At 38.2% G+C, this 22,500-nt stretch overlaps 3 protein-coding genes across 3 annotated transcripts in view; all 3 read left to right on the top strand.

Annotated features, from left to right (window-relative positions):
• LOC138045170 (protein kintoun-like) overlaps positions 1-622 on the top strand; it is a 25,359-nt gene extending 24,737 nt beyond the window's left edge. Inside the window, exon 18 of the transcript XR_011131542.1 lies at positions 483-622. The gene's annotated coding sequence lies outside the window, so the exon portion shown is untranslated. The remainder of the gene's footprint in view (positions 1-482) is intronic.
• A 2,748-nt stretch (positions 623-3,370) lies between these two features.
• LOC138045014 (protein O-mannose kinase-like) lies at positions 3,371-3,955 on the top strand. Its single transcript, XM_068891372.1, has one exon. The coding sequence runs from the start codon at positions 3,371-3,373 to the stop codon at positions 3,953-3,955; it is 585 nt and encodes a 194-aa protein (XP_068747473.1).
• A 3,733-nt stretch (positions 3,956-7,688) lies between these two features.
• LOC138045169 (serine/threonine-protein kinase Sgk1-like) overlaps positions 7,689-22,500 on the top strand; it is a 15,734-nt gene continuing 922 nt past the window's right edge. Inside the window, exons 1-19 of the mRNA XM_068891582.1 lie at positions 7,689-8,020; positions 9,090-9,176; positions 10,792-10,864; positions 11,156-11,231; positions 11,781-11,877; positions 12,300-12,346; positions 12,614-12,671; positions 13,357-13,440; positions 13,533-13,595; positions 14,580-14,648; positions 14,869-14,912; positions 15,632-15,700; positions 15,814-15,850; positions 16,566-16,652; positions 19,009-19,104; positions 19,986-20,093; positions 20,416-20,466; positions 20,673-20,762; positions 21,596-21,653. Of these exons, the coding sequence (XP_068747683.1) occupies positions 7,949-8,020; positions 9,090-9,176; positions 10,792-10,864; positions 11,156-11,231; positions 11,781-11,877; positions 12,300-12,346; positions 12,614-12,671; positions 13,357-13,440; positions 13,533-13,595; positions 14,580-14,648; positions 14,869-14,912; positions 15,632-15,700; positions 15,814-15,850; positions 16,566-16,652; positions 19,009-19,104; positions 19,986-20,093; positions 20,416-20,466; positions 20,673-20,762; positions 21,596-21,653 (1,366 nt within the window). The 5' untranslated portion in view covers positions 7,689-7,948. The remainder of the gene's footprint in view (positions 8,021-9,089; positions 9,177-10,791; positions 10,865-11,155; positions 11,232-11,780; positions 11,878-12,299; positions 12,347-12,613; positions 12,672-13,356; positions 13,441-13,532; positions 13,596-14,579; positions 14,649-14,868; positions 14,913-15,631; positions 15,701-15,813; positions 15,851-16,565; positions 16,653-19,008; positions 19,105-19,985; positions 20,094-20,415; positions 20,467-20,672; positions 20,763-21,595; positions 21,654-22,500) is intronic.

Below are 22,500 nucleotides of genomic sequence, written 5' to 3'. Positions count from 1 at the left end.
ATTATTAAATAGATTTCGATTCATTCATTCATGTGCATTCGTATTTTCAACTCGTTATTGAATGCCTGACCTGGGGAAGATTTGCTAAGATTTGCTGTCGTTCCAATTAAATTAACTGTCATAGGATTTCACTGTAAAGCGTTTTAAAGCAAAGTCAACATTTCTTTGTAAAAGGAAAGTTGTCAACGAAACTATTGTTCAGCTGCATTGATTAGTAAACATATTTTTCGGAGCAGAATTAACTAGAATCTGATTCATTCGTTCCCGGTAGATACAACGAAGTAGTTGATTTTCTAAACAAGCTGGAATCAAAGTGTCAGTTGCAAACATAAATTGATTTTTCCCGCCTCTATTTCGGAATAAAAAAAAACCGAGCGCGAAATACCTCTCCACTTATGGCACTTTTCTAACCGTACATTTTGTGTTCTTGAGACAATGTAATTAGCATAACAGTGTCATAAGGAATATATATTTTTTTTCAGAATCCAAAACTTTTTTAAATATGTCATTTTGCGGACGCAAGATACAGCGCAGACTTGGACGTTGGTGTAGACTATGTACGTATTCTTTGGCAGTATTCACAATTTATTTCTATTTCACAAGCAAAGGAACACAAATGGACAACGTCCCAAGATGGGACGTCATTGACACTAAAAAGCAAGTTCTTAACCCTAAGGTACGTCCATTCAACACGGTTTCTCAACTAGATAGGTTAGGGGAATGTCCTCTCGGTACGTTTAGCTTCCCTGAGTGGAATGAATGCAGGCCGTGGCTAAATTGCTCGCAGATTTCTCAGGAGGTTAGACCGACGAAACGTTTCCACCATGGAATTACTAAGCTCGTTTGGCACGCGCACTGGAGGGGTCACCATGTTGTGTTTGTCAATTGTTCAGCCCGAGATGCGGTGAAGAGGGAGCTTTGTTCCAAAGGCTTGTCAAACTTGGAACGGATTCAAGGAATGTTTGCTACTCGCCTTATTGGAAGGTGTCCCGAGAAACCAGAGGTAAATTGTGCGCAATTGACGTGTATATCAAGGTTTAGATTGGGGGACAAAAATTAGGAAAAGTAAGCACATGAATAGACCAGTCCACGCTCTTCAGCGCATCATGGGTAATCAGGGCAACATGGCGTGAAATTCAAAGGTTGGTTTGGACTCATTCAAAGCAAAATAAACTGTACATGACTCTAATTTATAGACTTTTGCCTTCATAAACCAAACAAATAAGTTCAAGTTCACAACTTAGATGAACTGGACTTGGTATCTATTCTTTGGAATTCCTTAATATTGCTTGTTTTGTCTCCATACATTCTCTGTAATTTTGTGCCATTAGAATTACAGCAAATGTATGGCAGAAACTTTGTTTAATAACATAATTTCTACAATAGCCATTCTCTCCAACTTTATTCTGCCGCACATTTAAGTGCACATCTTCTGTTTTGGAAATTAAAAAAACCCAAAATTGCATCTCAGCATAGTTAATCGAGGGACTGGTTATGAAACCTTAGAACCTTCAAAAGCGAGACTAATGTTGTCGCCATTGATGTTGAATTGACCGTGACCCTGCACAATCTTTTGTTTTCGCTTCGCACGGGTTTGCAAATTAGTTGCGCATAATTTAATCGAAGGATTTGCTTGGCTATCTTCTCGAAAAAAGGTGTGTTTTGTGCAGGGTCAAGGCCAAAAATACGGACAGAAACATGAAACAAAGGAACTTGTCGAGTTTCGTAACCATTTCCATGCATTAACTATGATCTCAGGAATACTTTTCATCGTTTTGAACTTCCTCGCAAACCTTTTGAATTTCTCTCCATTTTGCCCTGATTACCCATGATGCACTAGCGTGAACTCATCTATGGGGAGTTTAAACTCGCGATTTTTTGAAGGCATGGACGGAACTAAGATTTTTAAACTTATCGTCTGTAATAATGAAAAGATACTCAGTGATATAAAATGTGGTCTTGTCAACACAAGTTAAAAATAATTATACACGCCATTCATGTGCAAATAAGTGACTGGTATTCTGGAATTTAGTTCAGCTCACTCCCGGTTTATGTCAAAAACGTCTCGAGGCTAAGCTCCCTGGAGCGAACAGGCATACAATAAGCGCTTACTTCCCTAAGGTTATTTCCATGGATACATAAAAAGAGAACAAAAGAACTTCCCATGACAGTTCCTGAACTGAAAAGTAAGGTTTATCTGCTCCCTGAGGTGGCTTGGCCAATCCTCATAAAGCAGAACTAATTTGCAAGGATAGTGAACTCATATCTAATTATATTTTACCCTGAACAGCACTCCCAAGGGTAACATGAAACCTTAGCTTAACAAAACCCAAGCCATTTACCGTTCGGAAGTCCCCAAACCGAAGGTGTGTGTGTAACCACAGCTATTAACACGAACGGAGTTTCAAGACTGCGATGGAACGTTCATTAACGTATTTAGCATAGAATAGCCCACTTTCGATATATTAAACTTCAGTCCTAAACAAAAGGCATCATCTCGAGGCTCTGGGGAATAAATATAAGGATTTGTATGAGTTTATTCCCCAGAGCCTCGAGATGATGCCTTTTGTTTAGAACTGAATTTTAATATATCGAAAGCGGGCTATTTGTCAATCATGAATGTGTTTGTGCAGGTTCATTAGCGTTTTCGAACTTTCATTAGTGTCTTTGTGCAATCAATCAACAAATTCACACATTTAATTTGTTACTTTCTCAAATCCCATAATACACCTCTTTTACCCTCAAAAGAATTGCTTGGGCATTGTTTTCGATTTCTCTTGGGACATTTTCATGTCCCGGTCCCATGAGAAATCGAAAACAAGATGTATACATGTATATGGGATTTTAGAATGTAGAGAATAACCTTTGTTGGACATTCATCAGCACAATACATTGTGACTCTACTTTTCCACTTGGAATTGTATGATTTCAGCTTTCTTTACATTTTTTTGCAATCCGTGAATTTGACTCTTTATACTGTACCAACTACCAACTACCTAAAAGTTCAAATAAGCAAAATTTTTGTTTTCCTTTCCCTTACTTTCATTTTTCTGGCACATTCTAAAGTCTTTCTGCCTAGCATTTCATTGGGTTCCTTTGGGTTCCGTAATACACTGTCGCATCAGAAAAAAATCTCACTGCCTTTACACTTCCAGTAAAGAGCCAAGAGAGCAATTTTATAGACTATGGCCCGCTGAATTGACCAATCATATAGCGTGTTTTCGATCATAAAGATAGAGGTGTGTTTGTAAGGTGTCTGTTCGAGCTAGAGCATTGGAGTTCTAGAGCCCTTACAGTTTGCTTTTCTTCTTTTCCCTGCCGCTATTCTTAATCGGTTTTTTTTTTCATTTAACACTTCCAGATTGTTACAATGTACTACAAGTACGGGAGTCTTCGATTTCTAGACAGACTTTTTCAACATAAAGAGCTTTCGAAATACAACAATATACAGACAAGAATGCAACTCATAGTGGCGTATGCAAAGGTCCTGAGATATTTACACAACAGTCCAATTGGAGTCCGTGTCATGTGCGATAGTCCATTTTTAGATAAATTATTGGATCAGTACTTGATCACAGACGATTTTCAGTTGGTTGTAAACGACGTCGACGGCTTGGAAGAGGTAACCGAGCAAGGAGGATGTCACAGGAAGCCCAATGTGTCACTTTCGTTGCAGCTTGAGACAGAGCGCCAAGGATGGCCCAGGTTGTCAGAACCTTTGCCATTCCAATTAAGACCGGTATTCGACGAAAAAATCGACATCTGGAAAATACCTTGGGTGGCAGACAAGATCTTTGGCAAAGTAAAAGGAAGTGATTTTGTGAAAAGCCAGCTCAGGGAAATAATGAACAAGTGCAATGCCATTAACCCTCGACAAAGGCCAACAGCCAACGATGTGTTACACGAGTTACTGCAAGTCCAGAAACTGATTGTAAAGCGACGCCGTGTTAGTTAAATCTTGTTGGTGATACATAATTATTTATATTTCTCGTGCGTTTACTAAGACATGTGTATACATCATTTTTTTACTGTATAGAAACCATGATAGAGTATTTTCATGAAGGAAGGGGTAGTTTCTAAAGAAACTGTGGTGCTGCGTCGGTGGGGAAGTAGTATACAAAAATTTGGTTTATCAACGGAGTTGATAATGTAAATTGACCACCGTACAGAGATTCTAAAAGCTGACGTTTCGAGCGTTAGCTCGCTCTGACGAAGGGCTAACGCTCGAAACGTCAGCTTTTAGAATCTCTGTACGGTGGTCAATTTACATTATCAACTCCGTTGATAAACCAAATTTTTGTATACTACTTCCCCACCGACGCAGCACCACAGTTTCTTTAGAAACTACCCCTTCATTCATTTGTATTCAACGCTGCGACCACTAACCTTGTGTTCTAGTATTTTTTAATCCACAGATTTTGGATTCGCTCTGACGAAGGGCTAACGCTCGAAACGTCAGCTTTTAGAATCTCTGTACGGTGGTCAATTTACATTATTTTCATGAAGACTCGTTAAACAACATTTCTCGGTTCACGTTGATAGAATAACAGAAAGGGGGAAATCGGACTTTTGTGAATGACATCAATGTGAGTAACATAAATTGCGAATGTCACAATTTTCAGAACTTCTTTAGTTTAACAATTAGTTTGCCTTGCCTGTTTAGCCAGCGGTATCGTGTGTGTGAGTCTAAAGGCCCGCCGGTTTAAACAGTTTCGACATTTGCTTCAACATGCATTCAACACTTTGTTGAACCAAATGTTCGGTGCGTTTGAACAGGCCGTCCAACATTGTTGAAAGCGTAAAAAATGTTGAAAGCGTGTTGAATCAAGTTTAAATCGGTTTAAGCCTTCATTCAACATCGATTCAACTTTTCCTTTGTTCTCGAAAATGTTGAATGGAGTTGAAGACGCTTGACAACTCTCTTCAACAATTGTAGAACACACGCATGCTCATATCGCTCCATGATCGACAAATCAATATGGCGGTTCGATATTAACATGGGATAGAGCGAGTTTCAATTGAGTGTCGTAAAACCAAAACCAAAGTAATTACTTTGGCCAATCAGAAAGGACTGAGACAATCCGGCAAACCAATCAAAACTCGAAGTAATTACACGTAGCCGACACAAAGCGCGGGAAAATGTGCACGCGTGAGCCACGATTGGTTTTGGTTTCACTTCTGATTGGTTGAAAAAATGTCGCGAGAACTTTGAACCAATCACTGAGTGAAGTAATCATAAACCAAAGTAATTATCTAATTACTTTCGACACTCAATTGAAAACCGCTCTATTGCGTCCAAACGCAATTGGACGAAATGTCCAATGTCAGTTTGAGGGATAGAAATTAGTGTTGACCTGGCGGCACGTAGTTCATCTGGACGAGAGAGTCTGGTTTCTAGTTCTTAGTTCCTCGCGATCAAATTTCGCGAAAGTGTTGGCTCTTTTGTTGGCGCAATGTTGGAACCATTTGAACGGCCTCGACACAAACTTTGTGTTTGCGTCCAACATTTGCCCAACATCCGTTCAATTTTTGTTGAACGAATGTTGGTCAAATGTTGAAGCGTTTAAACGGGCCCTAAGCGAACGGCTGAAGAGCGACGGAGATCGGGTCGCCATTCTTATCGCAGATAACAACTGCTGTTGCTAGGACAACACCTATCCAACTGCTTTACAACCTCTCTTTGTTTTACAAAAAAAAGCTTTACGCTACATGACATTCTCAAAATTCGATAAGCACTCAAGTCCTTTGTTTAAAAAATTAAATATTATTAAACTACAAGACCTGGTCTCCTATCATATTGCATTATTTATGTATAGATTTAAAAATAGATTATTACCTCTTGTTTTTGATACCTTTTTTTCTGAAGTGAGTGAGGTTCATCAATATAATACAAGATCTGCAGCGAAACAATCATATTACCTTCCCAGAGTTAGAACGAACTATGGTAAATTTAATATAAGATTTCGAGCGCCTATGATTTGGAATTCAATTAAAGAAGAGATTAAAACTGCCTCTCTTTCAAAATTTAAATTAAGTCTTAAGGAACATTATCTTAAATTATATTGATGATACTCTTCGTAAATAGGTTCATTTTAAAATATTACGAAAATGTTTCAAAGATTACATATTCTTTCTAGCTGTATTTTTAAGATTACCTTATACACTGTAGTTGTCACGTTTATGTGCATGTTAGTGTTAGTGTTACGTTTGTGTGTACGATAGTTAGTTAAAATGTACTCTCCATATTGTACCTCCGCTGTTAACATTTAATTCAATTTATCTGATCCAGCGCCCTGACATTTTTAACTTTATAGTTATTTCAGGGTGCTGGTACCCTTTTAGTTATCTTTTAGTTATATAATTGTTTTTGTAACCTACTTTATTTAAATCTGTCGGGTACAATAAATGTTGTTGTTGTTGTTGTTGTTGTTGTTGTTGTTGTTGCTCTCTAGGACACTCTCGCCCTTAATCTTAGACTAAACGTGTTGAGACACACAGACATTTTAGGGAACTCCAGAAAATTATCCCTTTAAAAGCCGCTCTTTCCCCTCTCCCCAAACTCAATGTTGATTTATCTTGGTCGAAAATATACTGTAGGACAGATGACAAGACGTAGCAACGTTGACTGAGGGGGGAGGAGAGTGGGAAGGGGAGTGCGAGTAGCGGTGTGTAAAAATAAAGGTGAATTTGTGTCACTGTCTCAACAGTTTTGTCCAAGATTGCAGGTTAAAATCCAGCCAGCTACGCAGGCTACAGTTTCCACGATGTTGGACTGACTGCATAACATCATATAAACCCACGCAGCGTGACAAAATTGGAGTATTGTGCTCGAGCACGCTGCTTCCTATGCAGACATCTCTGGAAACAAGCTTACCCAATAAATCAACTAGATTTGTGTTATCTTGAATGAACTCTTACTTTAATTATAAAATCATTTTTAGCGGGTATTTCATATGGTTCATTTTCCTGTCCCGTAGGACGCACCAAATCAAAGCCTGGCCGTCGCTTGCGCCTGAATGACTCTCAGTTCGAAGGCAAACTGTTAACAGTGAATATATTACGAGGTCTTCGGGACAAGTTAAGATGTTGACAGCCCCTGCTAATTACATGTACTAGCAGTCACTGTTTAGATGTTAGCAAGCCAAAGCTTTAGCAATCAGCAAATTTATCCCATTAAAAACGGCATCAAATACATGAACCTCGCACTTGTCTGGACGTACAATTTAATTAATTTTAATTTAGTTAATTATTTTTAGTTAATTATTTTTAATTAACTATTTTTAATTAATTTAATTTAATTTAATTTAATTGATTTAATGGCGTACATATTTATTTTGTTTTTAGTCCAAATATTATTTGCTGGTTAGATCTCCCAAGATCCGGCCCTTGTGCTTTGTTCAGCTGGCCCTTGGATAAAAAACTGTCTACAAGTACAATTTAAGCAAATAGTCTCTTAAAGACACCGAAAAATTCAGGCGACTTCAACGTTGAAAGCCGCCTGAATTTTTCTGGCGTCTAAAAGAGACAATGACCTAAATCGTCCAGATAAAAAGGATCACTTCGGTAGAGTGCTCGACGAAAACAAGTCCGGCCACGCCCTGGCAACGCCTCGATAATTACGGTGTTGAGGAAAACTGGGAACGAGACTCGGCCCATCCTTAGTCACCAATCCCACACTGAAATTTAAAAAAAACTTTTTATTCATATCTTGGAAAAGTTGTTTTAAGGTTGTTTACTGTAGGGTGTAAGTACAAATGAATGTTTCTTCAGGAAATTGTCATCGACATATATGTCATTTTTCGTAAAATCTCAGGTTTATATTTCGTGCTGCAGTACCGTTTCTGTCGTCGAAAACCGCGAACAAAGTAATAACTTCTTCCTGACAAGTCGCTCGCGCGGAAACGCACACTTGAAAGTTTAAAATCCAGGGTGGTTCTCTTAAGCAGGAATGTCTCAGCAGATCGGTGTAACTGTTCCAGATTCTGAGACATTAAGCTCTGACAAGTCCAAGCGTTTTACGGTAAGTAAAAAGGTGGAAAAACTTTCCTACTGACAAAATAATCGATCTTCGTCGGTTAGTCCATTAATTTTCTGTGATAGCTTTTGTGTTTTTTCTTGTAATGTTTGTTTTTAAGTTGGAGCTGATAGCGTTGTCAGATTACGACGAAGAACACGATAATCTTGCCGTTTTACAAGCTTCCTTTATTCACAATCTCAAAATTGCAGCAATTTGTCGACGCAAGGCAACATTCATTCGGGAACAGCTATCAGCTGGAAAAAAAAGTTGAAATCGTGTTTTTCCTAGCTGGTTTACAAAGTCATCGCACTTTTGTAAATACCTTTTTTCTGTAGTTGTGAACTTTAATAGTAAAGTTATCTTTCAGTCAGTTCCGTCTTATTCTCTATTTTCGCTTCCTTTTAGAAAATCATCAAAATGGTCTTACATGACGTATTTTCCGTTAGTTCAAGGTGTTCTTTGGATGCTGTTAAATATTTAAATGATTTTGGGATAAACTCTACACCCTTTGTGAATCAAACTATTTAAAATAATATTATTGTTATGTGACAACTATTACATTTCCTCAGGGCTGTGAGTGGAGTCACTTCATTTGCTTTTCTTCGAACATTTTACCTGAGAGATTTATATACAAACCACTGTGTTGCTGTTTCAAGCATGTCATTTGAAAACAGTGAACCCTGGGTTCTGTCAGAGTCTCCTTGGGTTCCTTTTTTTTTTAATTTGGGTCCCCACAGGAAGCTCTGTTTTCTTCCCTTTTTTTGGGAAAAAAAAACTCTGCTAAACTACAGAATTTAACACACCTGGAGACTCTACTGACGATCCAGCTGGTTTGCCATGTCCCATGACTCCTTCTTTCATCCAATGCTGAACCAAAAGAGTCAGGACTTCCACTGGCCTTCAACGCCACCAACAAACTGGTTTGTTACAACCACTGGGTTTTAAAGGTGTTTTCTTTAGTTTAATATTTTTTTTCTGTATACTGTCAGACAGGCTTCTAATGCCACTCTACCCATCCAGTAAAAGCATTGGTATATACTTTACCATCATTTTCCTTTTTTTATTTCTTAAGGTATATAAAGTCCTTGTCAAGCTTCCTGATGGACGAAGTTATTTCATTTTCCGAAGATACAATGAATTCTATAATCTGTATGAAAAGGTTAGTGCGGTTGGGTCCTAAATTTACAGGGTTTGTACGGATCGTGGAAAACCTGGACAGTCATGGAATTTTATGGTCGGTCATGGAAAGTCGTTGAAAATTATAATTAGTATATACTAAAACAGTGGATAGCGTTGAACTCGTGCACTGATTGGCTCGTCAAACTCCGAATATCCTGTGCTATTTACCTCCGAGCAACTCGGGGAAAAAATGGCATCCCAATTTGCATCCGTGACAAGTGAAGAAAACATCCAAATTAATTTTTTGTGCTTTATATTATCTCACTGTTTTAGTATATACTAAAACAACTATTCACCTCAGTGTCGGTGGCTAGCATTGGATATTTAAATATCCACCCCTAGCCACCTCCACTTCGCTGAATAGTTGTTAATTATAAAATGTATGGTAAATTAATCAATGCAGTGTCATCAAAACAAGAATAAAATGGAATAAGACAAGTTTCTATCAAACAATTGGAAGTTTCACTGAGTTGGGCAGAAAGAGGTTGTTAATTTCTTCCAATTTTATCAGAGTAAAATCCTCACTTAAGGATAGTTTTGAAAATTTTCTTACGTGACAGTGAAACTTAAGGTTGTGGAAAGCTAGAGAGGGTCATGGAAAAAGTCATGGAATGTGAAGTGCTTAAAAGAGTATGAACCCTGATTTAATGTACATTTTCAAAGGTTACAAGTTTTTTACAAAGGAAAGGTAATGGTTAAAAAGAGAAGATGTGTTGTCAGCACCTTTTTGAAAAGGAGACTTGATGTTTTATAATACAGACTGAGTTTTGTAAATTTCATTTTGCCTGTGTAGGTAGCAAAACTCATTACTGCACTTGTACAGCAAAACCTCTCAAAGATCAGAAGGTGTAAAGTGCAGGTTGCAGTTAAAGGTTGCAGGTTATTGTTTTTTGGGGAGTCAGGGTTAGTGGTTATCGGGCCTCCCACCACTGCCAGCCGGGGTTTAATTCTGGCCTCGGCCAGCATGTGGGCTGAGTTTCAGTCGATCTCAACCTGACTCGAGGGTTTTTCTCCGGGTACTCCGGTTTTCCTCCCTCATCAAAATCGACTCACAGCTAATTGACATCTAGCTGTGGTGCTGTGCTCCGACATCAAACATGAACTGTATAGCGGCAGCCAGAGGCGCCTTTATATACTTTCAGCCCGATTTCGTGAGCTGCGCCCTTCGCAATTCAGTCCTCAACTGCAAGTAAGGGTTGATTAGCACTAGCAATATTTATTTTATATTTATAACTGAAACAACCCAGACCTTTACAAAAGTGCTAACCTTAGGCTTAAATATTATTTTTTTAGGCTTAATGTTAGCATTAGTAAAGGTTTGGGTTCTTTCTGGAAGCTTTGGTGAAACAATGACCTGAAACCTGCAACTTGCGGTTTACATCCTCCACTCAGATATGGTCCATTCATCATCACCATCATCATCAATGCCATCATGTCATCTTTTGGCTGCATTGTAAGCAGCTGTGGGTCAATCCATGCCTGAAAGTGTCTGACAAATATTTGTCATAATCTGTCTGATACAAGATTTGCTTGCTACGTTAACCCAATTAGACAGACTGAAAAGTAAAGTGTTAAATGGTTTGTGTTGCTTTCAGATCAAGAAAGTTTATCCTGAATTGAACATCAAATTACCAGGAAAACGAAGACTTGGAAATAACTTTGATCCGGGTAGAACTATGCATTATTTTATTTTAAGTTTGTTTTGTTATTTTCATCTAAGAATGAACATAGACCGAATGCAAAAGTGGCTGCCAATAATTATTATTCTTTTATCTTTGTGCAAATTAGCTGAATAGCCTCGTGAGCAGAGTAAAATTGAAAGAAATCATCTTGGCTGCCAATCAAGGCTACTCAGTCTAATTTGCACAACGATAAAAGAAGAAGAATATTTATTTGGGGCCATTTTTGCATTTGGTCTATGGACTAATAAGTTTTGTTTTGGTTGAATTATTTGATCAGAGTTTATAAAAATGAGAAGAGAGGGACTGAATGAATTCACAAGCAAGATAATCAGCCATTCCAATGCGATTGAGCAGTAAGGATACATAAGCTCTTTGTATTGAGTGATATTATTAGATCATAATAATGTAACACAGCTTCTATTATTTTTATGTAACAGACAAACATGTCAGAGTTCTCTTATTCAACCCCTGACATACCAACAATCCAGGTCTTTAATTCTTTTTTCCCTGAATGAAGATTGGTCTTTGATCTAAGATTAGTCTTTGATTAAGACAACATCAGCTGTATGTTCATATAAGATCATTTGTTTAAATATCGTAGGATTAATCCTTTAACCCTGTGCTCTTGTTGGATTTCTTTTACATGTTTTAGGGAACTTCTCTTCTTTTTTCATCTGGGGTGGGGTGTGTGGCTTAACCTTGTATGGGACTTTGTGTCCTTTTGAAATTGGCCACCATGTGTCATTACATTTTGTTAAACTATTCTGTAAATAAATGAACTGAGCCTCATTGACGAGTATTATCTGGTTTGGACGTTGTTTCTTGTGGTAATTATTTTGATGACTTCATATGGTTTTTTAACACCGATTAACAGAAAACAAATTTTCTTGTTCCTTTAATAGTCCTGACGTGCGTCTGTTTTTATCACTGGACAACCCAAAGAATGCTCAAATCAATGATGAGGCTGAGCCATTTGGTGCCGATGAAGCTGATTCTCTTGTAAGTGTGTCGCACTGGTGATAGAAAGGAAAGGCACTTTATTTAAGTGTCTAGTCATTCTACCACTCAAGCGCTAATTGGGGACTCTGTAGACTGAAATCAGCAAATCAACGTTAATCAAATGTTGGTTTTTGAGGACAGAGGAAAACCGGAGTACCCGGAGAAAAACCTCTTGGTGCAGAGCAGAGAACCAACAAACTCAACCCACATATGATGCCGCGTCTGCGAATCAAACTCGCGTCACATTGGTGGGAGGCGAGTGCTCTCACGACTGCACCATCCCTGCACCCTGTCAGATTAGTAATGAGAAGGGTACTGTGAGTGTTACTTAACAATGATCTATTTACAACAAAGACTGTTATCTTGGGCAATAACAGCCATGTATTTACCATTCACTGGATTTTTCCTGATTTCTTATTTAGGCCAAGGATATCAACAGGATTGATCTTGGGGATTCCTATAATCAAAAGTAAGGTTTAGCATGATGCTATACATTTTAGCACATACAGTATCCCATTTTTATCATTCCCTTGTACTAATGCAAGTTCACCAAATTGAATGTTTACCTTAATAGTTTAGACTCTGTGGGATCCTCCATTGCCAGTTCCAAGAACGGAATAAAAACCATTATGTGTAGTTACGGTATTAGACAAAAGTACAGTATATTAAACAAAGAGGAGAAAGAGGAAGCTCTTTCTACTTATTCAGTGCTTCTTTTGTTATTCTTGTTGTAAAGGGCAAAGCCAAGTGATTTTCTTTTTCTCAAAGTGATTGGAAAAGGGAGCTTTGGAAAGGTATGGCTTAAACAAAAGTTATCCATGGCTATTTAAACTTCTTCTTCAACCTCTCCTTAAGACAAATTATGCAGGTTTTTTCCTGCTAATAGTCTTCTTTCCCATCAATATTCTGGGAAAGGGAAGTTATGTGTGGACTCTGCTCTAGATTCCACAATGCTCTTCATTTCATGTAAAACCAATGTGCACATTCTTATACAAAACAAACTGATTTTTTAATTTTTTTTTATGGTGTAAAAGTACACAACTTTAAATTGTCAGCTAACTGATTCCAGGTGTAAGATAAAAAAGCTTGCCACTGTTTAAAATAAATGTGGTTCCAGTAAATTATTGTGACATAAGTCATACGGTCATCTCGAAAGGTGACAATGGCAGTGCTCAACAAACACGAAATGTTGCTCACCAGTACAGTCCCTTATATCCTGTCTCAAAATAACAATCGTGACTAAGTATCATTGTCGGGGCTCAAAACATCTGCTAGTCGCACCCTTGGGCTAGCAAAAGTTTTTATTTGCATAGAGAAGAAAGTATTTTCCCTTCCCAGTGGGCCAGAAAATGGACAATGCCACTATAAAATCCCAGTTCTCAAATTGGTTGAATGATATCAGGAAGTAATCTCTAAATGCGCAAAATACAATATGAGTAAAGATAAAATTTGCAACTTCCTTTCTTCTTGTTACCTCAGGTTTTTCTTGCCAAAAACAAACAAGAAGATCAGTTCTATGCCATTAAAGTTCTTAACAAGGCAGCAATAAGAAAACGAAATGAGGTTTGTCAGTATTTGTCTTTTTAAAACGAGATATTTTATGAAGCTCCTGATACATGTAAATGTGACTGAATGTTTCTCTTTTCATCTTTTAGGCGAAACACATAATGGCAGAAAGAAACGTTTTGTTGATGAATGTTAAACATCCTTTCTTAGTTGTGAGTACTTTTAGTACACATAGGCTAGGGTCTGGCAAGTGATAATTAATTAAGGTCCCCTTTGACGTCCAAACTGGCCTAAACTGGCCAGGCTTAGTATTTTACTCTGTCTAATGCTAGATGATTTTACTTGTCAATTGGGAACCCCTGGGAGTCTGGGTTAATCACTCCCCATTACTTCTGTTCTTATAAATGGCTACTTTTGACTTACAGTGTATATAAAATTTTGCTTTTAAATTTAAACCAAGTGTTTAGTGTCCTGGGTCCCAAGATTCTCCCACAGCTCTGTGGTTCTAGCAGGGCAGGTTGCTGTTGGTAGCACCCTTTTTTGGGGGGAGTGGGAGGGGGTTGGGTGGGTGTTATTCTCCATTCTCTATCAACAAAAGATCAACATCAATACTAATATTATCCTTTTAGTCATTTGTATCTGTAAGTTACCGACATGCATCTCTAATTGGGGTGAGGCTAAATCACGTGGGTGGGTGGGTCGTGGGTTGTGGGTGGTGGGTCGTGTTTGTTTGAAGATAAAAAGAGATATACATGTATATTAGCTCCCTCAGTGCTTGGTCCAAATTTGTCTTAGGTCTTAGGTCTTAGGTCTTGTCTGTTTTGAGAATTTCCAGTCGTTGATTAAAAAAAAGGGTTAGGGTTAGGTTAGTGTTAGGGACCCACGACCCAACCACCCACACCGATTAGACACTCTCCTCTAATTGAGGATATCTAGGCTCAAAAGGGTGATATTTGTAATAAATAGGTGCTTTCCACCAGAAAATCCATATCCAGCCTATAAATGCCACCAAAACTACCAATAATTGGGTTATCCACCCGGAAGTGATTTGTCAGGTGGATGGTTTGCTGCATTTGCAAATTTTCCTAAACAACAAAACAATCTTCTAAAAGTCAGTTTAATATGATAATTATTTTGCCTGAAACCTTTCAGTTTAATGATGTCCAGTTCTATTTTTTTTTTTTTTTGACCTTAAGGGTTTGCATTATTCATTTCAAACCAGAGACAAGCTTTACTTTGTTTTGGATTATGTCAATGGGGGAGAGGTAATGCATTGTAGTGTTTAAAATGTACTTTTTAGTTCATGGTAAAAAAGGTAAAAAAAAAACTCACTTTAGCAGTATTTATTATCTCACTTGTTTTCAAAATGTTTTCATTTTTTATACGCTGCACACAAAAAGAATATGTATGACATGGTAGCCGGTCATTGGTTAAAGTCTTCTTAAGTCTCATCATATTATTATTTTTCTTCTTACCTGTCATCAGCTCTTCTTTCATTTACAAAAAGAGCGGTATTTCCCAGAAGCAAGGTTAGTGATAACAATCAATAATTGACATCACTTTCAACACTTCAGCTGATTTGAAGAAAAAAATCCTTCAAAAAGTGAAGGATGAGGAATAATGATAATTATTATGATAATTCTTCAAATCATTTCAAAAAGTGGCAACTTTTGAAAGATTTTTTCCTGAAATCAGCTGAATTTTTGCAAGTGACGTCAAATGGAACTTGAAAACATTCCACTGGTATCACAGTCTAGCAGTACCTTCTGTATGTGTTATAAACATAATGTAAATAATAAGTTACTATTATTGTAAAGTGCAAGAGCTAATGAAGTATTATTACTATTATTAATTTTGCTCCATACATATGTAGTTGGAACTTGTTAGATATATTTTGCTTGTACATTGATTTGTGGCTGGTAACAAAAGCTTTCTTTCAACTATTAATTAGAATAAAAATCATCACTTGTAACATAGAAAATGAGTTTTTTGATGAGTCTGTGGTTTGTACCGGTTAAGTGTAAAACTTAAGTTCCCTGCAATTACTTACGTGTTCCTATTACTATTGCTGATTTGTACTTTTGTAGCTGTAATATCTCTGCTTCTTCTTTTCCTGGGAGAAAAAAATACAGAAAGGAAAGAGCATTAGTACAAAACAACAGTAAAAAGGAAGAAATGGTTTATTTTCAGGTCACCAGTGTGATATTCATTTACCTTTTTTTTTTTTAATATTAATTTTTTCTTTCAGGGCAAGATTCTACGCTGCAGAAATAGCATCAGCAATTGGATATCTTCATTCACTTGCGATAATCTACAGGTTTGTAAGAATCCTTTTTTAACTTATACTTCCTTAAAAAGTTCACCAGAATGGTATGTTGTGTTTAACTTGACATGTTATTCATTCCTGTTTCTATTTCTATTCCTATGCAGAGATCTAAAACCAGAAAATATTCTTCTAGATCACAAGGTTGGTACCAGTAATTATTAAGCATCTTAACATAAAGATGTCGATTTCTCAAGGGTACAATGAAAGGTTTGGACAAAAATAAAACCAGTCCAGTGTGATTGTTTTATTGAGACTTTATGGGAGTAGCCCTTGGCAGTCATACCCACCCCCTGAGGAAAAATGGAGGGGAGTTGGGTACAGCCACAGTTAGGCTAATTTGAGTGTCATCTCGACTTGACTTGGGTTCTTTTCTTTCCCGCCCTCCTGCATTGTGGGTAAATGTATTTCATTGCATGTGCTAGTTTATTGCCATTGTGTTGACAGTCTACTCAAGGTACAGAAAGTCTTTGACTTGTTGTTATGGTGATTCTTGTTCCTAAGGAGATTTCTGTCTTTCCCTTTTTGCAAACTTGACGGCACTAATGTTGTAATACTAATTTATTGAAGAGTGTTTTAACGATAGAGTTCCGTTCTGTCTTGTCACAAACATTTGTTTTCATCGGTCAACTGTGTTTAGGTTAGAGTATGCTTGCGTTCGCATGCGTCGTGTGAAAACGAAACACAGCATATGCTCATGCTTGTGCTTGACTGCGTCTCGGGTTTGCATAACTGTCTCGAATTCCCCCAACTTCCCCTCGTGTTTAGAATAAAATGAGGCTATGTAAACACGGAAAAAAGTCCTTTGTTGCTTAAATAGATCATGCATTGTCCCATATCTCTTTGATGTTTGTGTTAGGGTCATGTTGTTTTGACCGACTTCGGACTTTGTAAAGAAGGAATTGAACCGTCTGGGACAACGTCAACATTTTGTGGCACACCCGAGGTAGGATCCAAACTCTAGGTGAAAAAAAATGCATCAAAACCACTTTAATAGAAAAATACATATACATAGACTGCTATGTACTTCATCCACACCCCGACTAGTAACGGGGTGACGTGGGTTCAATATATACAGGTTTGAAAGACAATTCGCCTTGAGTCGGGTGTGGTACTACACCACTAGGACATCCATGCTGGTAACACAGCAATTGAAGAGGTGATTTACGTGATTAGGGCGTGGGCCTCCCGGGAAATTTTCTTCCATACATACATGTATGGATATCATCAGAAACCCATAAGGGTTGAAACGTGTAACGGCCCCTTGTGTGCTGGGAAACAAGCTTCTGCATATTCAATTTGCTAAGTACCATATTTGGAACAACAAGAGCGAGGGGTTTCCAAATATGGTACTTAGCACTGAAATATTCAACCAATCAGTTCGCACTGAATATTCGGAAGCTGTGAACGCGCGTTACACGTTTCAACCCTTATGGGTTTCTGATATCATTTAATGAAAAATTTGATGAAAATTTAATGCATTTTCATGAATTTAATGACCGGCCACTGGCAGTAACGCTACCTCCTTCCTGGCTACGCAGCTATAATAAGTGGCTAAATGACTGGAAACGCGTAAACAGTGTCAACGTGGCTGCGCGGCAACGTCAGTTCCCATGGTACTCCTATGTCTTGCATGGAACCGTGACGTTCATCGCTATGGGATGCCACACCTTTTGACGGTTTAAGAACGATATACACCCTGATGTTTTTTTGTTATTTGACTGTAGTTTTTGGACGATGTCTTTTTGGAGGTGGGAGCTTAGGCAGTGTTTGAACTTAGCCGAATAGCAACGGTTGCGCATTTGCGCATAACAGAGTAACCGCAGTTTGCAGTTTTTTTAAAGGCTCTCTGTCGAACGGCATGCATAGCACGCCGCGACTTAGGTGTCTTGGACCATAAAGCCTCCATTGACCATTGTATGTCTCTATCTTGTATTGAATCCATCGCAGTCGGAGGAATAGTTTTCGAATTTAATGCTGGATTAGTATTATATTGTTAGTGTTATTATTCCTTTTGCCTTGAATGTGTGTATTTTATTGCTAATCGGTAGTTTTGTTGATTTAATCGTTATTGATATGTCGGCCACAAATTCGCCATGTACACGGTGAAAATCACCAGTGGATAACTGAGCAGTTGGGCCGTGATAAAGGAACGATGGAGATATATCCGAATGAAAACCTCAGAGACCTGAGCCACGGAAGTCAGTTAGGGATTACTGGAGTTTGCTGAAGTCATCGTTTGTACTGAGTGAGCTACATGTGTTCTCCTCTCACCTTGAATTTTTTTTCTTATATCAGACAACCTATGGCTGAAATGATTTTGCGTCTTATAAAGCTTATGTCGGGGACAAACGTTCCCGGTATTGACCAAAATGAGCTAGATGTTTGTGTACGTGACTCGATTGCAGCAGAGTCTTTTTGAACAACTGCCTGCCACAAATTGTATAGTATCGAACAAAATAATAGCATTTCTTTTTTATTATTGTTGTAAAAAACAAACGTCCAGCCCTTTTTACGAGAACGAAGAATCGAAGACAATAAAGGTGTACTTTATCGATGTCTGTTTTATATTTGAATCGCTGTCGCGATGCGGGCCGTGTTAAATGACGAAACCCGATTATTTTAGCGTTAAAGCCGCTCTTTGCTTTATTTATTGGAAATATACATTTCTATTCTTCAAGACAACTTCTTTTCCGTTCGCTTGTAGGAAAGGACACAAATTGTCGCTTATTTTCTCCCCACTGGCTTCATCGAGTAGGATAAAAACATAAACAAACGCGCAAAGCATGCCTTTCGACAGAGAGTGTTTTGGACAGGTCGGGTATTCTTCAACATACTGTACGCAAGATCAGTGAATTCTTGATCCTTTGTACACATGTACCTTCCGTTAGGACAAAAGACGCAACGTGTAATGAACAACAAAGTTAGTATTGCGTCTTTCGTGTGTTGAGCTTGTTCCTGCGTCGCTAGTGAGAATTCGGCTTGAGAGATTTGCCTTTCTCTAATGAAGGGTAACATTAAAACTGCATCATGAATTACGGGGGTATTCATCTGACCCAAACGCTGTGTTTTTGTTGGTATATCACCCTCATGCATTATAATAGGAAACCATTTCCTAAAAAGGGCTTGGCCTGAGACAGTGCAGAGCAGTTTGTTCCTGTTAGATATGTATAACATTCCGCATCGCAAGTTGTTCCTCGAGCCATTTCGCAAACTCAATCGGCATTTTATCCCCACCGAAGAAATGATTGCAGGCTTAATGTGTGGTCACCTTGAGGTATAACTTCAACTTTTGTACTCAGTATTTAGCGCCAGAAGTTCTTCGAAAGCAGGAATATGACAAAACTGTTGACTGGTGGTGTCTTGGTGCAGTCTTATATGAAATGATGTATGGATTGGTAAGAAAATTAATTATCTTGCAGGATTCTTTCACGCTTTTAGCGCTTGGTGAAGATTTAGTTTGTAGTGTCATTTTTAGCGGATAGGGCATGCGGAGAGAAAATTGTAAAATCCGTCGCGAAACCAGTAGTCGAAAAATATCGCTTTGGCCTATCTTCACTGAAAATGGCAAGAGTCCATTACCCAAAAGTAAGAATCTGGTATCAAGTTTGTCAGCATCAGCGTCAGAAAAGTGTGCACTTTTAAACCAAGTTTTGCGGGAAAATAAACAGTGGACCAAATGTTTTACCTAATTCTTTATTTTCCCGCAAAACTTGGTTAAAAAAGAGACACTTTTTTGACGCTGATGAGGACTAGGCCATTTTAGGCAAATCTCACTCTTGGGTGATGGAATTTTGACGCTGGTTAAGCCGCTACGGACCGATCTTTGGCAAGGATAACCACGGCTGCTTCGAGATCGCCAGAACTGAACCAATAGTCCCTCAAACAATTAGTCGTGAAAAACTCCAAAGGGAACTGGCAATAACAATGTACATCACCGCTTTATGCCACTTCACCGATCTTTAGCAACGACAACATTTTTATTACTATCAGTTCAAGACAAGTATAAGTAAGAAATCAAAATTTGTATTCAGGCTCAGTGATTATCGGTGAATATTGTAAATTTAAATGTTTGTGCTTTTGATTATTTGGACAGTTGCAGAACCAAGCTCGTTTTTCCTCCGCGCTTGTCAGACAAAACTGCCACACTTTCTCGAATAAAAAGTTCCTTGCTTGGTTTACAATTAGGATGGATAATAAATCGTTTGTTAGATGTTTTGAGGTCTAGTATGACGTAAAAGTTCTCTGAAATACACTTTTTATATCTTTTCCCTTTCAGCCGCCATTTTATAGTCGAGATACGGCAGAAATGTATGATAATATTCTTCACAAACCACTTCGCCTTAGAACAAACATATCCGCCAGTGCAAGAAACGTCCTTGAAGGAGTAAGTCAACTTCCTTTTTCCACTTCGAATTTTAGTGGTAATTGGCAACAAATGTTCCAGCCACCAAGAAGTTTCGCCACAAGTGAACTCACAACTGATAACGAGTGTTCTTCTTTTTTTTTTTTAACTTAACGACGTGGCTTGAATTACGTAACGAAACGAGTTTCCACGTTCTTATTTCTCCATGCATGACTCTTACTAACCTCAAGGTGGATAACATTGTGTCCTCGCGTGGTTGCGAGGAAAAGCCGCTCAAAAATATTTTTTTATTCAAGTGGTACGTCTATGTTTCACAGATTCTTACCACCTTTTTGTTTCGCAGCTTCTTCAGAAAGATCGCTCAAAAAGACTAGGAGTTGGAGAGAATGATTTTGTGAGTTCAATCAACGTTTCTTTTGAGACAAGTTTACTACGTATTGAGGGTGAGGCTGAAGAGGGGGGAGGGGTGGGTTGAGCACCGAACTGGCAGCTGTTGCATGCAATTTGGGTTAAATACAAAGGGAATTCAGTGGCAATTTTGCTCAGCCCTTCGAATGTGAAACCAAGTGACATTTCTGACATTCATTTGTTGTTCGATAGGAAGAAATAAAGAACCACCCGTTTTTCCGAAGTATTGACTGGCAGATGCTATACGATAAGAAAATTGAACCGCCCTACAATCCAAACGTGGTAAGTATGGAACGGCGCTGTTCATTAGAGCTAAAATAATAGCAAACAAGAAATCTCGAGTTAAAACTTGCGCTTTGCTAAAAATCAATGGATATTATTTTTAGTTTAGTTTCGAGTTATTATATGTTGTCTACATTGATGGAGCAAAATCTCCAAAGAGAAGACTCAGTTAGAAAGATAGCATTTTTATGGTCTCTTTTCGAAAGCACCATTCTTTTCGGACTATTCTAGGATAGCAATACATGAAATATTCAAATTACTTGTTCTGTTTACTCTCATTCTGTTTTCTGAATAAAGGGAATAGCATTATTTTTATTCTGCCCCCAATAGAATAATTTGGGGGATGGGGAGAGGGAGGCGTTTTGTCGCAAAATCGCAAAAACAACAGCAAGTCGCACTCAGTGTATTCCGAGGGTTTGTTCCCACGTTATTTCCGCAACAACCATTTTCTGAAAGCAGATTTATTTTTAGATTTATCTTTAGCTTATTTATTCCGTTAATTAATCATAAATTGGATGCGAGTTGTGACCCACCAATAATTTGTTTTTTGTTGTGACATTATTCACCCAGGATGCTGGAGCAAATAGTTTTCCCAAGGTTTGAGAGAGAGCGACGCGATTCCGTATTTTTTCCTCTTTGATTGTTCGCTTGAAATTGCGTAGGGTTGTCTCAGAGCGTTAGGAAAAAAAAAACTATTCCTCCCGCTTCCAGGATAGCAAACAAAAAATGCTAAAGCTGCTGTAAGTCGTTTTGTCATTAAAACTGTAGCTTTGAAATGCACTTTTGACGTTGTTAAACTCACACCCTCATTTTTGTACCTTTTCCGTCAACAGACGGGACAACTAGACTTAAGACATTTTGATCCCGAGTTTGTGCGAGAACCAGTACCAGGTATGATGATTTTGGACTACAAACACTTTAAGTCTTCAGTGTATTGTTACAGATGAGCGCAAGAAAATTTCCCGAACGGTTGTCCGTTCTATCCCTTTAAAATTTTCTTGTGTCGAGGTGTTGTAGCCTTGATATACACACATATTGAAACTTTCTCTGGCTGAAAGGTATCTGTAAAACAGTAAGAGAAAATTGAACTGCAGCATAATTACTTTCGGTAACTGTATGGCCTGAAGGAAAAATTCCAAACTTGCGCGCAGTGATTTGTTAAGAACTTAGTTCGCGTGTACCAGATTGCAAAGCATTCGAGAAGTTTTTATAAAATAATTAGGATAGTACGCGCACTCTCATTGGTCAATAGCTGTGTTTAGATGAGAGTATGGAAACACGGCTGTGACCACGAATTTTGAGTGGTTATGTGTTGTCAGACGCGCGTTTTGATTGGCTGGTAGGAAATATGTATCAAGAAAATCTGGTTCAATCTAGAAGTAAAAAAAAACAGAAAAGCAATAGGGGACTTTTTTCCTTGTTCCATAGCCTCATCTAAACACGACGGGGAGTTGGGAGAATTCGAGATAGTCAGTTATGCAAACCCCAGACGCAGTCGAGGGTTTGCATAACTGACTATCTCGAATTCTCCCAACTCCCCCTCGTGTTTAGATGACACTATGGAAACACGGAAAACGTCCTCTATTGCTTAAAGAGAACACGAGAGGAGCGTTGGATTTTCTCGTGGCACCGTAATACTATTGTAATTCATTTAATAGTAGTAGTATGATTATTTTTAATTTGCCAAGGCTTGTCATTTTCAAAGGATTCGGTGTGTTTCCTGTATTGGACTGACATA

Source organism: Montipora capricornis, chromosome 4 (genome assembly GCF_036669925.1).
Source record: "Montipora capricornis isolate CH-2021 chromosome 4, ASM3666992v2, whole genome shotgun sequence".
NCBI classification, from domain to species: domain Eukaryota; kingdom Metazoa; phylum Cnidaria; class Anthozoa; order Scleractinia; family Acroporidae; genus Montipora; species Montipora capricornis.
Note: the sequence above shows the minus strand (reverse complement) of the source record. Positions and strands in the feature narration are given on the sequence as shown.

Coding starts and splice junctions, on each gene's coding strand:
- LOC138045014 (XM_068891372.1), top strand. CDS start 3,371: ATGTACTACAAGTACGGGAGTCTTCGATTTCTAGACAGACTTTTTCAA.